General features: G+C 43.2%; 1 protein-coding gene across 2 annotated transcripts in view; it reads right to left on the minus strand.

The window, feature by feature from the left end:
- Window positions 1–12,829, minus strand: part of SCML4 (Scm polycomb group protein like 4) — a 103,950-nt gene that overhangs the window by 47,144 nt on the left and 43,977 nt on the right. For both annotated transcript variants that reach the window (XM_074948196.1, XM_074948197.1), the window contains exon 2: window positions 11,070–11,281. In XM_074948196.1, the coding sequence (XP_074804297.1) occupies window positions 11,070–11,281 (212 nt within the window). The remainder of the gene's footprint in view (window positions 1–11,069; window positions 11,282–12,829) is intronic.

Genomic DNA, 12,829 nt, shown 5'->3' on the forward strand with positions numbered 1-12,829 from the left:
AATCAAAACCATGGGACTGACTAGCGCATTCAAAGGAGCTGAAATATTGATGAGATGATTGCGGAGTTACTATTGCCTACTTTTTTTTGGCCAGGTTCCTGGGGCAGCAGGATGCACACGTGTGGGCATGAAATATTGTATATTAGCATTTTATGCAGTGGCTCACGTAGCTCGTTGATTAAATGGGCTACTGTGATGTTAGTTGTGTCATTATTCATTACGATAAATAATGATCCATATATAGGATTAGAGGGGTGCCTCGTGTTTTATAAACAAGTAAGATGATCAATGCCACTTAAGTCGATGGAGGAAGAGGGGATTTAAACATGTGCTAAAAGTTAAGAATTGGTTAAGTGCTTTGCTGAATCAGGGCCTAATTGTTCAATCCTTTTCTGAAGCATGCTAAGCTCTTGGTCCTGATAAGATCTTGTGGCAATGAGCTCCACAAGCTAATTGTTCATTGTTTTAAAAAGCATTTACTTCACCAGTTTTAAATTTGCTGTGATATCAGCTTATAAAACATGGCCGCTCCTGATTTAAGTCAATGCACAGGTCAGGCCTGCAGGGAGCTAGGCAGGTCAGGTGATTCATTCTGGTCCATTCTCTAGCAGCATTATGCTTAGTTCAACACTTAGAGAACCTTTGGGTGTTAAAATTAGAATTGAGAAAGTTTGCTCAGAGCCACTGGTGATTTTTAAACCATTAAAATCAATGGTGGTGGGGAGGAGGAGGATAAGCGTTGGAAAGTCTTAAGCTGGAGCTGGTTTGGGGTTTGCAGAATGTGGTAAGGCAGAAAGTGAAATTGTTACTTTATCCATGGTAGTATGGGTTGATGCTACAAAACTTATAGTGTCCCTCATGCTGGAGTTCTGTGCTCCTTCTCTCAGTTAGGGTTGCCAGCTGTCTAATTGCACAAACCCAAACACCCTTGTCCCTCCCCTGCCATGCCCCTGCCCCGAGGCCCCGCTCCCCACTCGCTCCATCCCCCCTCCCTCCATCTTACTCTCCCCCACCCTCACTCACTTTCACCTGGCTGGGGCAGGAAGTTGGGGTGTGGGAGGGGGTGAGAGGTGCAGGCTCCAGGTGGTGCTTACCTCGCGTGGCTCCTGGAAGTGGCCAGCTGTCCGGCTCCTAGGCTCAGGGGAGGCCAGGCAGCTCTCTGTGCTGCCCCTGCCTGAAGGCACCACCCCCACAGCTCCCATTGGCTGTGGATCCCAGCCAATGGGAGCTGCGGAGTCGGTGCTCGGGGTGGGGGAAGTGTGCAGAGACCCCTTGGCCGCCTCTGCACCTAGGAGCCAGAGGGACATGCCAGTTGCTTCTGGGAGCTGCATGGAGCCAGGGTAGGCAGGGAGGCTCCCTTAGCCCCGCTGTGTCGCAGAACTGACTTGTAGTGGCTATTAAAATCTGGAGTGGTTTCAGTAGCTACCAGGAGATTGATTCCGATTCCAGGAGACTCCCAGCCAATACGGTAAGGTTAGCAACCCTACTCCGTCTGATTTGGTTTGTTTGTTTTTGTTTTGGAGAAGGGGTACCCAAAAGTGGTATTTTATTTGTGGTTTGGCTGTTTGTCCTTCTTAGTGACTCACAGCAGGCTGGCCTCAAACTTGACTCACACACGCTAGTCCCCCCAACCCCCAAGAGCTCAAGCCTCCTGAATCACTTTAACAGGAGCCCTTCGTGAGGTGAGCGCTGCAGATCTGTCAGCTTATGCATCTTTAACATTTTCTTCTGCATCTTCATCGTAGTCGGTGCATTCAGGCTGATGCTTAAGAGGAAATAAACAGGGTACTAAACCACTGTGAGCTCACTAGTTTGGAGGCCTCTTTCTTTCAGTTTTAGTGAACAGTTTTCTGCAAATCTAATTAAAACTGAATTTGCGCTAAAGCATCGAGGTACAAATAAATGCCACTTCTAGGGGGAAGGAAGGGGGGAATTTTATACTTAGACCATAATAAAGTAATGGCAGGATCACAGGAGATGATATAGTAACAGTGCTGCTGAAGCTTAAATGCCTTTGGAGACTGAGTCTCTCAGTCTGACTTATTGCTGTCCATGAGTCTCTGAATATTTAATACTAACACTCTTCTTTTCTTGGGCTGACTCTGTTCTTTTGGAAATCTAACCAAACCCATGACAGACTGTGAGTTTATGAAGAAAATAGGGCAGATGTAGAAGAAAAATGAAAAACAGAGAGAGCCAGACAGTCAGAGCAAATGTGTTGAAATGGTGTAGAATATATGGAAAATCCTCCCTGTAAATCATTCAAATATATTTTATGCACAGAGTCAAAATGAAAGCTCATGAATGATTCGTGGGACTATATCTAGCCATACCCCAACCACTATGACTACAGGTTCGTGGAAATGTCAGAGCAAATGCTTCGAGGGCAGAACGTTCAGTGCTTCAACCAATCCAGTGGATGATACAGTATGTAAATTAGATCCATGCCCTGATCGTATATTTCTTACTCACGCATAAGTGTCATTGATGTCAGTGAGCATTTCACATAAGTGGTACAGTACATTTAGGCTTAAAGAAAGGCACTGGGTTGAGTCACGGGGTGTTTTATTAATATAGCTAACCCATTACTTATGCCACCATATGCTGAGAATTAAGACCGAAAGAGAGGGAAGGCATTCTTAGTTTTCTGGGCAGATTCTCTGTCACAATGTATAATGCTGCAATGGATCCTGAGCCCATCCAGCCAATACTGATTAGAGCAGTCTTCAGACTTCTCCAGCTTTCACTGCTGACAGAAAGCCTCTTGCAGTATGCTCCCCTGCTCTGGTCCACTCACATGCGCAAGCACAACAGAGACATAGCTGAGGATCTGGCCCCAAATATGTATTGTTACTAATGTTCAGCACATAGGAACACATTTTCAAAAGCTTTGCCAGGGGACTGAGCTAATGTTTTGCCATTGGTTTTAACGAGGCCAGGATTTGACCAGTTGAAACCAATGGACATTTAGCTTGAGTAATCTTTATAGGACTGGGGCCTTTGTACACAAAGGATGAAATGCTGTCCCCATGGAAATGAGGGGGAGTTTTATCATTGACTTCACTGGGGCCAGGATTTCACCTAATAAGTCTACACGTACAAAAGCATGCAGTCTATTTTGTCAACAGTCTGTCTATCTGTCTTAGGTACTTATATGCCCTCCCAGCCATGGTATCTGAGCACCTCACAATCCTTAACCTGTTGTACTTGCAACTCCCCTCTGAGGTAGGGAAGTGCTCTTATCCCTATTTTACAGGTGGGAAACTGAGGCACAGAGAGACTAAGGGTAACATTTAAAAAAATGCCTAAATGACTTAAGAGTCTAAGTGCCATTTTCAAAAGTGATCTAGGCAATTAGAAGCATGTCTACACTGCAATTAGACTGCTGTGGTTGACCTGATTCGGACTCGGGCTGAGGGGCTGTTTAATTGCGGTGTAGACCTATGGACTCAGGCTGCAGCCGGAGCTCTAGGACCCTCCCACCTCACGGAGTCCTAGAGCCAAGGTTCCAGCCTGAGCCCAAATGTTTACACTACAATTAAACAGCCCCTCAGCCCGAGCCAGCTGGCGTGGGCCAATCACAGGTTTGTCATTGCAGTGTAACCATACCCTATGTTCCATTGCCTTTCAGTGAGACTTCAGCTCCTAAGTGGCTTCTGAAAATGGAACTTAGGCTCCTAAGTCACTTTGGTACCTTTGAAAGTGTTACCCTAAGTGACTTGCCCAAGGTCACACAGGAAGGCTGTGGCATAGCAGAGAATTAAACCTGGGTCTCCTGAGTCTCAGTCCAGAACCCTTACTGAGGGACCATCCGCTCTACACTTCTGGCATTCACTTTGGACACTTCTGGGACACATTTTTCCTCTAGGAATTCCTACTCTTTGAAGAACAAGGGAAGCAAATTAATACCCCCTTCTAAGTAATAGTAAGAGCCTGTTTCTGCAGCTTTGCCTCCCATTGAGTAGTACTTATACTCATGAGGTGTCATGTTGGTTTCAATGAGATCACACAGATGAATAAGTGCTACTCAGCATCATGAAATGTTGCAGAACTGGGCTTTCAGGCTGTAATCCTGCAACCGGTTCCCCAAAGTGGCACCACGTGGAGGCTTACTGAAGTCAATGGGGCTCACTGGCTAAGTAGGTTCAAGGGTGCACCTTTGTAAATCTGACTGTGGGATCAGGGCCCATGCTTGTTACACAAACTAGAGATATTGCCAGAGGTCTTCAACCAGAAGGTAATGAAAACTAGAGCTGGGAGAATTTTTTTTCAGCAAATAGTAAATTAGATAAAAAGGGTTTTTTTCAGATGCCAAAGCTATTTGCAAAGTTGGGATTGAATCCGGTGAATAATATTGTACGGGGGAAAAAAAGATTTCTTTTAAAAGTCAAAACAGTTTGTTTCAGCCATTTTGAAACACAACAGTGACTTTTTGTTTCAAAATGTTTCCTTTTGAAATTTAACTACTTTCTTTAAAACAAACAAGCAAATAAAAAGGATAAAAAATACCCCCAAAAGGACATCAAGCAAAAACCTGAAAAACATTTGTTTCAGGTCAAACAAAACATTTCATTCAACCTGAAATGATTTTTTTTTATCGTTTCAGCAAGAAAAACAGGAAAAAGTCAGTTTCAATTCAAAGTGAACCAAATTTTTTAATTGAATTTTTTGGTTAGGTCTGTGACTCCTCCCCCCAACCCTCCTAAAAAAATCATTCATTCACTCAGCCCTACTGGAAACATACTCTACCGTATACTGTGGTAACACCCCATGGACGTGGAATGAGTTATGGGTCAAGTGTCAGCATTAACACTTCACTCCATCATTTGTCATGATTTGCATCGCAGCTTTAATCATAGAATCACAGAATATCAGGGTTGGAAGGGACCTCAGGAGGTCATCTAGTCCAACCCCTTGCTCAAAGCAGGACCAACCCCAACTAAATCATCCCAGCCAGGGCTTTGGGTCAAGCCGGGCCTTAAAAAACTCTAAGGATAGAGATTTAATGTAGCTTAGACATCACTTCTGATATGTTTATACAGTGACTAGGACAGCAGTACAAAGAGACTACTCCCAACAGGATACTTGTTCCAGTTAAGTGAAAGAGCAATATGTCAAGGGCAAAAAAAGTGAGACATATCAGAATCTGTTTAACCCTATAAATTACTTGAGATAAGAATTTATCTCATAACAGTCATGATGAATAACAGTCATCACAATCAGAAAGGAAAAGCATTTAGAACAGGAGGAAAACATCTGATGAAATCTTAGAACAAGAGCGATGCTGAATGAGCAGTGTCTCAGGGAGAAAATTTCACTGGATGATGGGGCATGTTGACATGAGGTATGGGACTTTCGAAACACGTTGACACTAAAAGCAAATAGCTGTCTATGTAAAAAAAGTCCATGGGTCATTAGATTCTACATTGTGTATGATAAAATGTCTTTGTTGTTCAAATCTCAGTCAAAAATAAATTTAAATCCAGGCTGTAAATTCATAGTTTGCTAAAATTCAGAAAACATTTGTCCATCTGTTCTGTAATAATGCAGCTCGCTGGTTGCTATATCGAAGTTGGTTGTCTGCCATTTGGGCATGGAGTCGCTTTTAAAAATGCATAGAAGTCTCATGGTATCAGAAAGTCATACAATTTGTGAGCTAATTAAATCAAGCGAGAGCTACGCATCACAAGATGTAATCTTTGACTGGCGCTCAGAGTGTGTTTTTATTGAGAGCTGTGCACTTCAGCAGAGGACACCGTATACATAGAGTCTTAGCAGAAACATTGCTTTGGTGTGCAAATCCTATAAAGCAAATAAATAGCATGAGGCCAGATGTGTTGAATGTTACAGACTGTGAATGTCAACTTCAGAAACTTAAGCCAGCAGCTAGAAAAAGATGTCTTATTTCTGTCCTTCCTGCATCAAGAAATAGCATTGCCCCTAAAGATGCCATTCACACACACTGGAGGCCAGAAATGATTGCGTTAAAGCAGATCCCATAAATAATGAATGATCTCCAATTCATTGCTTTTCTTTCTTCTCCTAATGCTGCCAAGAAATGTGGAGCCACTGAGACCCAGGAGAGGGAATGTTTTTTGCCAGACCATCCTCCGCTAATTATGTAAAACTCTTATTGATGCTCAGTCAGAATGGAGGAGCAGATCTATGGACCTACGATCATGTGTACAGCTAAGGCTCTGTCCCTGAAGGTGTCACTGCATGGAAAGTGCTGAGGACTTGGACAAAGTAATGAGACTCCTCAACTCCCACTCAAGGGAATGGAGATTGGAAGAAGAAATAAAGGAATGTTAAGGCACTAGTCTAGAACCTGGGAAACCCAGGTGCAATTCCCTGCTCCACCAGAGGCTGTCTGTGTGATCGTGGACAAGTCACTTAGCCTCTCTGTGCCTCCGCTTCCCATCTGTGAAATGGGCATATTGGCACTTCCCTACTTCACAGCAGCGTTGTGAGGATAAATACATTAAAGATGGTGTGGTGCACATTTACTGCAGTGATGCAAGCCAGACAAATACGTATAACAGAGTGCTCAATGCCTTGGAGAATCAGTACATAAAGACGATTTGAAACAAGTCTATTTGATTTCTTTTGGCTGCAGCAGTGCTTTACGTCTCTTGGGGACAAAACTCTCTCTTCAACAGGGTTGGAGGCATTAAAGATCCAATTTTTTAAACATTTGGATTGGCTACATTATATATTTCATAACTGCAGTGCCACTGCTACTCACTTTGCAGTTCCATTGTTTCAGATCCTGTTATTGTTTCCTTCTCTTTGCTGAAAGTCTTCTGTATTTGGTAAAACTACAGTCCGAGGAGGGGAGGACTGGGATGAAGAAATAAATTCGCCAGAACATTTTCAGATTAAAGTTGAAATGCAGTGCTACCGTACTAAAAAATGGGAGCCAGCTAGTGCAGTGGTAGCAGCAGGAGACCTGGGTTCTGTTTCCAACTCTACACACGAACTTGTTGTGATGTCGGGCAAATAATTTAATCAGCTTGTGACTCTGTTTCCCCATCTGTAAAGCAGAGTTAGTATTATCCAAGCACTGGAGAGCATTTGGAGATTTTTTGGTATAAACATACCGCAAGGGTGCAAATGTTGCTACTAATAAATACTTAGTGTAAACAATCAAAAAGTTCCACTTCCAGTGTACTGACATAATACACTGGTATTTATTATGCACCCTTTTGGCACCACATAAATAATAACTCTTAAATAAAACAATAAATAGTGTACCGGAAAATAGCTAGTTATCCCGTATTAAAATAAATAAACCACAACATCCTACAGTAATTGTTCAAAACACCACTACTTGTAATAATGTTTCTACAGTATTTTGAACAGTTACTATAGAATCCTTCAGTATTTCCATAGCGGACACCAAAGCCTGTAATTGAACTGGATGTGTGTTTAATGCTACTTTGTCATTCGCTTACATTATTCACAAGTATGTTACTAATGTGAAATCTTAAAAGGCGAATGGGAACATTTTTTATGGGAACTGGGTAAAGGACTTGGGAGATGTTCTCTAGCCATTGGTGAATCTGTTTTTAGTGTGTGTGCATGCACAGCACCCGGACCTCTGGATGGCCACTTAAAAATCTGAATCAATTGCATGAGGGGACAGTGAAAAACCAGGTGCTGGATGAGTGGTGAGGGCAGGGAGAAGACAGCAAAGGAAGGAGAAAGTATCAGTGGGCGGAGAGAGAGGCACTGGAGATGGTGCAAGGTGCTATGGTAAGATTAGTATGGGATGAAGGAGAAAATTCTTCACCCCTAGTAAGGCAAAATCTGGCAAGGGAGGGCAAGATGGATGGATGGGGAGGATGAGGAAGGTGTCATAGAATCATAAAATCAAAAGACTGGAAGGGACCTTGAGAGGTCATCTAGTCCAGTCCCCTGCACTCATGGCAGGACTAAGTATTATCTAGTATCAGAGGGGTAGCCGTGTTAGTCTGTATCCACAAAAACAACGAGGAGTCCGGTGGCACCTTAAAGACTAACAGATTTATAGCTTATGCCCAAATAAATCTGTTAGTCTTTAAGGTGCCACCGGACTCCTCGTTGTTTTTAAATATCATCTAGCCACTCATAGTCATAGTCGCAGGAACAAGGTAGAGCATGGCAGAGAGGGAGGAGACTGGATAAGAGGGACCATCAAAGGGATGGGGGGAGGGGCTAAAATCAGGCAGTTTCAGATTAAGGCAGGATTTTTGCCAGGCCCTGTGGTTTGAGGGCAGCCTCCTGCAGCATTGGGTCTGAGCAGCAGACAGCACAGCACATGGCTGATTACTACTGGCTGGGAACCTCTGGCTAGAAGGGGACGCTCGGAGGAGCCAATACACCACAGTGCCCTCAACCCCTCACATCAAGCATTGGCGAGGTCTGACAGAAGGCAGTAGGCAAGCAGTAGCAGAGGGTACAGCTCTTCCAGATCTTTCCCTTCCCTCTTTTCTGATTCTGGTTCTGATTCAGTAACACACTTAAGCATGTGTCTAACTTTAAGCACATGAGTTGTCCCACTGAATTCAATGTTAGGCACATACTTAAGTCCTTTCTGAACTGGGCTCTGAAGTCAACAGGAATCCTTCCAGTGGGGTATGGCTCATGTCCTTGGTGCCTTAGACTGTAAGCATTTCAGAGCAGGGATTGTCATGGGGCACAATGGGGCCCCAGCTTGCTTGAGATCTCTCAGTGTTAAATAACAGAAGAGGCACATGTAATGAGAGGTTGAATAACATTATTCAGGAAGCCTTGGGGAGGCTTAGAAGACAAAGGATTTCCAACTGTAGGTGGGATCTTTAGTGCGTAGGTGTAACAGGCTAGCAATGTTACCTGGTCCTGTTATCATTTGTTGGCTGAGCTCGGAAAGGACTGAGTGGGTTCTCCTGACTCACAGAGCCAAGTGGCTCGTTATCCCACCTGGATATAAGAGAAGCAGGAGCAGCTTGAGCAGAGAGAATGTAAGTCGAGGGTGAGCAGCCCTGAAGTGGGAGCTTGAGAAGCAGCCAGACCTGGAAAGAAAGCTTGAGGTGAACCTTACGTTATTGTAAATGTATTTGTTACGACAAAATCCCAGAAGAGGATGGCGCAAGAAGAGTTTCCCAGGAAGAGAATTAACCAGTGTTTGGGCTTTTCTTTAAGGAAGACTGGAAAAGGCACTACCTGTTCACAGGAGTCACTGGAGTTTCTGTTTAGGATCTTTAGCAGTTTATTATTTTCTAACTTTTGGCAATTTGCCATCTTTCAGAAACAGCCTGCGTGTCTATAATTTTCCGGGTGAAATAAAGTAACACGAGTAACAAACATGCATTATACATCTCCCTGCCTTCAAAAATGCACTTAGAAAACAACAGAGCAATCTGCTGCCAACAACACCCACCTAACTAACTAGCTTGTTTACACTTCCGAACACATTCTCCTTATTCATGCTCTTCCCACGGCACAGCTTGGTGGCTAGCTCCAAACACGCAGCGTCTTCCTTGGCAGGAGAAGTGATAAAGACCTACATTTGATAATCTCCAGCAGCCCAAATCCCCTCCCCCCAAATTCAGAGCAGAATTTGGTCTACTGTCTTCATAGCAAGAACTAAAGATGAGGCTGTCCTCACTAGGGCCTGGTCTACACTACATAGTTAGGTTGACATAAGGTAGCTTACGTTGACCTAATTATGTCAGTGTCAGCCTTGCTCCCGCCAATGTAAGTGCCCCACTACAGTGACATAATAACTCCACCTCCACGAGAGGCGTAGGGCTTATGTTGGTTAATTAGGGTGAGGCAGCATCTGTATAGACTCTGCATTACTTACATTGGAGCCATGAAATTGACAAGAAAGCTGGGCGGCTAGACCCTGCTCCCAGCTGGGAGTTGGAGCAAGAAGCCCCAGGCAGCTTCCTCCTGGTGGGGAACAGGGAGCGGAGGGTGGCCCGCCTGCCGGGAGCCTGTGAGGCAGCCAGGCTTAGCTGCCAGCAGAGCTGAGAGCCCGGGCTCTCAGCTCCCCACACTGCTCCTCTTAGGTCGGTGGAAGTGCTCCTAGTGGGGACACACACCACAGACCCAAAGAGGTTAGTGCGGACATGCACCACTGCAGTAATTACTGTGGTTGCTGTAATTACCTAATATAGGTCAATTTACGATTCTAGTGTAGACATACCCTTAAGGCATAAAGTTCCAGTTCACTACCAGCGACAGGTTTTAAATCTTCTCTCCTCACCTAGTTTAAATGAAGTCTGTGGGCTCAGTCCAATTGCGACCTGGCAAGTGTCCCCATGACACGAACTAGCAGCCCAGCTGGCAGCCTCAGCAGAGAGCTGAAGGCATGGCGACTGGAAGTGAACTATCCTTCTATTCCTAGAAGAGGTTCCTCCAGGTCAGGTTTGAAGCCTGGGGAAGCTGGCGCTACTCCTGCCTGTGCTGATATCGTCTCATGGACAGAGACACGTTCCGTCTTCAGGAGTCTCAGTCTGGGGACACTCTAAACTCCAAAGTCTCTGAGAGCTGTCAGTGCACTCCCCTGGAACCCTAGCTGTAATGCATTACACTGAGAGCCGGTCACAATTTTTCAAACCAAAAAATGTCATTGAAAAATGGCCTTTTCTCCAAAAATACACATTTCTTTTTTAAAAATCCATTTTCCCCAAATTTCAAGTAATTTTAATGAAAACTTCTGTTTTTTCCACCCAATTCCCGTTTCTTTCCTCGTTTCTCGTTGAAAAAGAAAAATAAGAGTGGGTGAGGGAAGAAAAAAATCAGAACACCAAAAAATGTGAATAAAATTTCCCAATTTTTTTTTTGAAAAATAAGTTATTTTCAAATACTTCCAAATGAAAACATTTTCAACAATTTTGCAATTTCCCCCCTTTTTTATCAGTTTGATGAATTACTTGAAGAGAAGCTTAGTTCTTGTTCTATTATTGCATTGCACCACAAAGGCCTTTGATGCATTTATCTTATATTTCAAATTTCATGTCTATTGTACTATATCCTAAAGCAAGAGACACAATCATTAACGGCAGAGGAACCTGGGGAGTGGCAGGGCTGAGTATATGTACCTTGTACCCGGGTTTTCTTCCTCTCTTCTTTGGGATCTTCACTACTGGCAAGGAACCAGACGGCGCTGAATAGAGATTGTGAACAGCCATTTTCATCGGAGTAGAATGGAGTGGGGGTCTTCCTCGTTTTCTACCAGGTATTCTTGGAGACTGCATGTCAACAGTATCCAGTCTTGGAGGCAGCGAGGACAAGTGACTCATATGCAGAGGAGCTACAAATCAACAAACAACAACAAAAAACACCAAGCATTTTTTGTTGTTTACATTGAAAATAATTTTTCAAACCCTGCAAAAGTCAAGGCAATTTTTTCACTTTATTATTTTGTCTTACTGCAACCCTTACTCAAACAAGTTGTGCCACTGATTTCAAATGGGACTACCTGATGTGCAAGAACTACTCCCAGGAGCAAAGGGTGTAAGATTGGGACCAAGGGAAGTATGTTAAAGAAAGGCAATTTTCCACTATTATGATTAAATATTTACTCTCTACAATTTTTCTAGCATCTGTTACTGAACTACAATAAGCAGGTTTTTGTCACCATGTTCTGTCATTCCCCCACAACTCCGTGAAGCCGATGGAGTTGAGCAGGTTTAATGGAGCAGAATCTAGCCCATTTTCTCGCATTCAGCTTTTAATAAACAACGTAAGTGTACAAACATATGCAAAATATTGAGGGAATAAAAAAGATTCTTCACAGCTTCTGGAAAAAAAAACACTAACGAAAGATGTGAAAACCCAAAGAAAAAATTGAATTTTCATATATTTGTCTGTCCAGCCATTTGTTCTTCTGGACTACAATCCAGGTCCCATTCCTCCCATTACTGGTTGGTAATGCAGTGTTGCCAACTAGTGTGATTTTACCATGATTCTCATAATATCTGGTGGTTTTCTTAAAACCCCACTCCCTGAGGCAAGTGATAAAATGAGAATCCCAGCTTTCATTGTTAAAAATACATTTCTAGCCCTCATGGTAGTAGAGAAAAGCCTGAAAATATGCTCCAAGTGCATGGCTAAGAAAGCAGAAGGCAATTAAAAAGAACCCCTCCCAAATTATTTTTAAAAATCTCATGATTCTGGGGACCTGGTTTGTGATTTGAATGCTTACGGCTGACAATATAGTACTGTAGACCCACTTACTTCAATTGGATTATTTACAAGAGTGAGCAGTATGCCTGGTAATAAGTGTTTGCAAGAGTAGGGCTCAACCTATCATGGAGGTTCAAAAATATTTTGCCTAATCAAAAGGTTGAAAATAAATTTCGAGTACATGATTGACAAACAAGACTCCCATTTCTGCATTTATTTGTACTTTTTTTTTTGGTTGCTGTTTATTACTGGATCAGAAAAACAAAAAGCCCCCAACACCCCACAAAAATAGATTTACTTTTAACATGTTAACGATGGTCTTTTAATAAAACGATGGGGACTTGCTCGGCGTGAACAGACCCATGACGTACTGTACGATTTGCAGACCAGTTAACAAATCATTAGTGCTTAACACCAGCCGCACAACACTCTCAAGCAAATGGTAGATGCCGTACACCAGAGCAAAGCAAATGCTGTAGGATAAATATAGAGTGTCTAAATTAACAGAGTGGCCAGGGGTGGTGCAGTTAGGCTCCCTAGATGAACAACACTAACTCAGGAACTATGTGGAAACCCACTGTGTAAATCTTATCTTCACACAAAGTCAAAATCTCCTCTGTATATGCAGGTTGTTCTTGCACAGAGGCCGGGTTAAAAGCAGCAGGTTGAACAA

The sequence above is a fragment of the Natator depressus genome, chromosome 3, assembly GCF_965152275.1.
Source record: "Natator depressus isolate rNatDep1 chromosome 3, rNatDep2.hap1, whole genome shotgun sequence".
Lineage (NCBI taxonomy): Eukaryota > Metazoa > Chordata > Testudines > Cheloniidae > Natator > Natator depressus.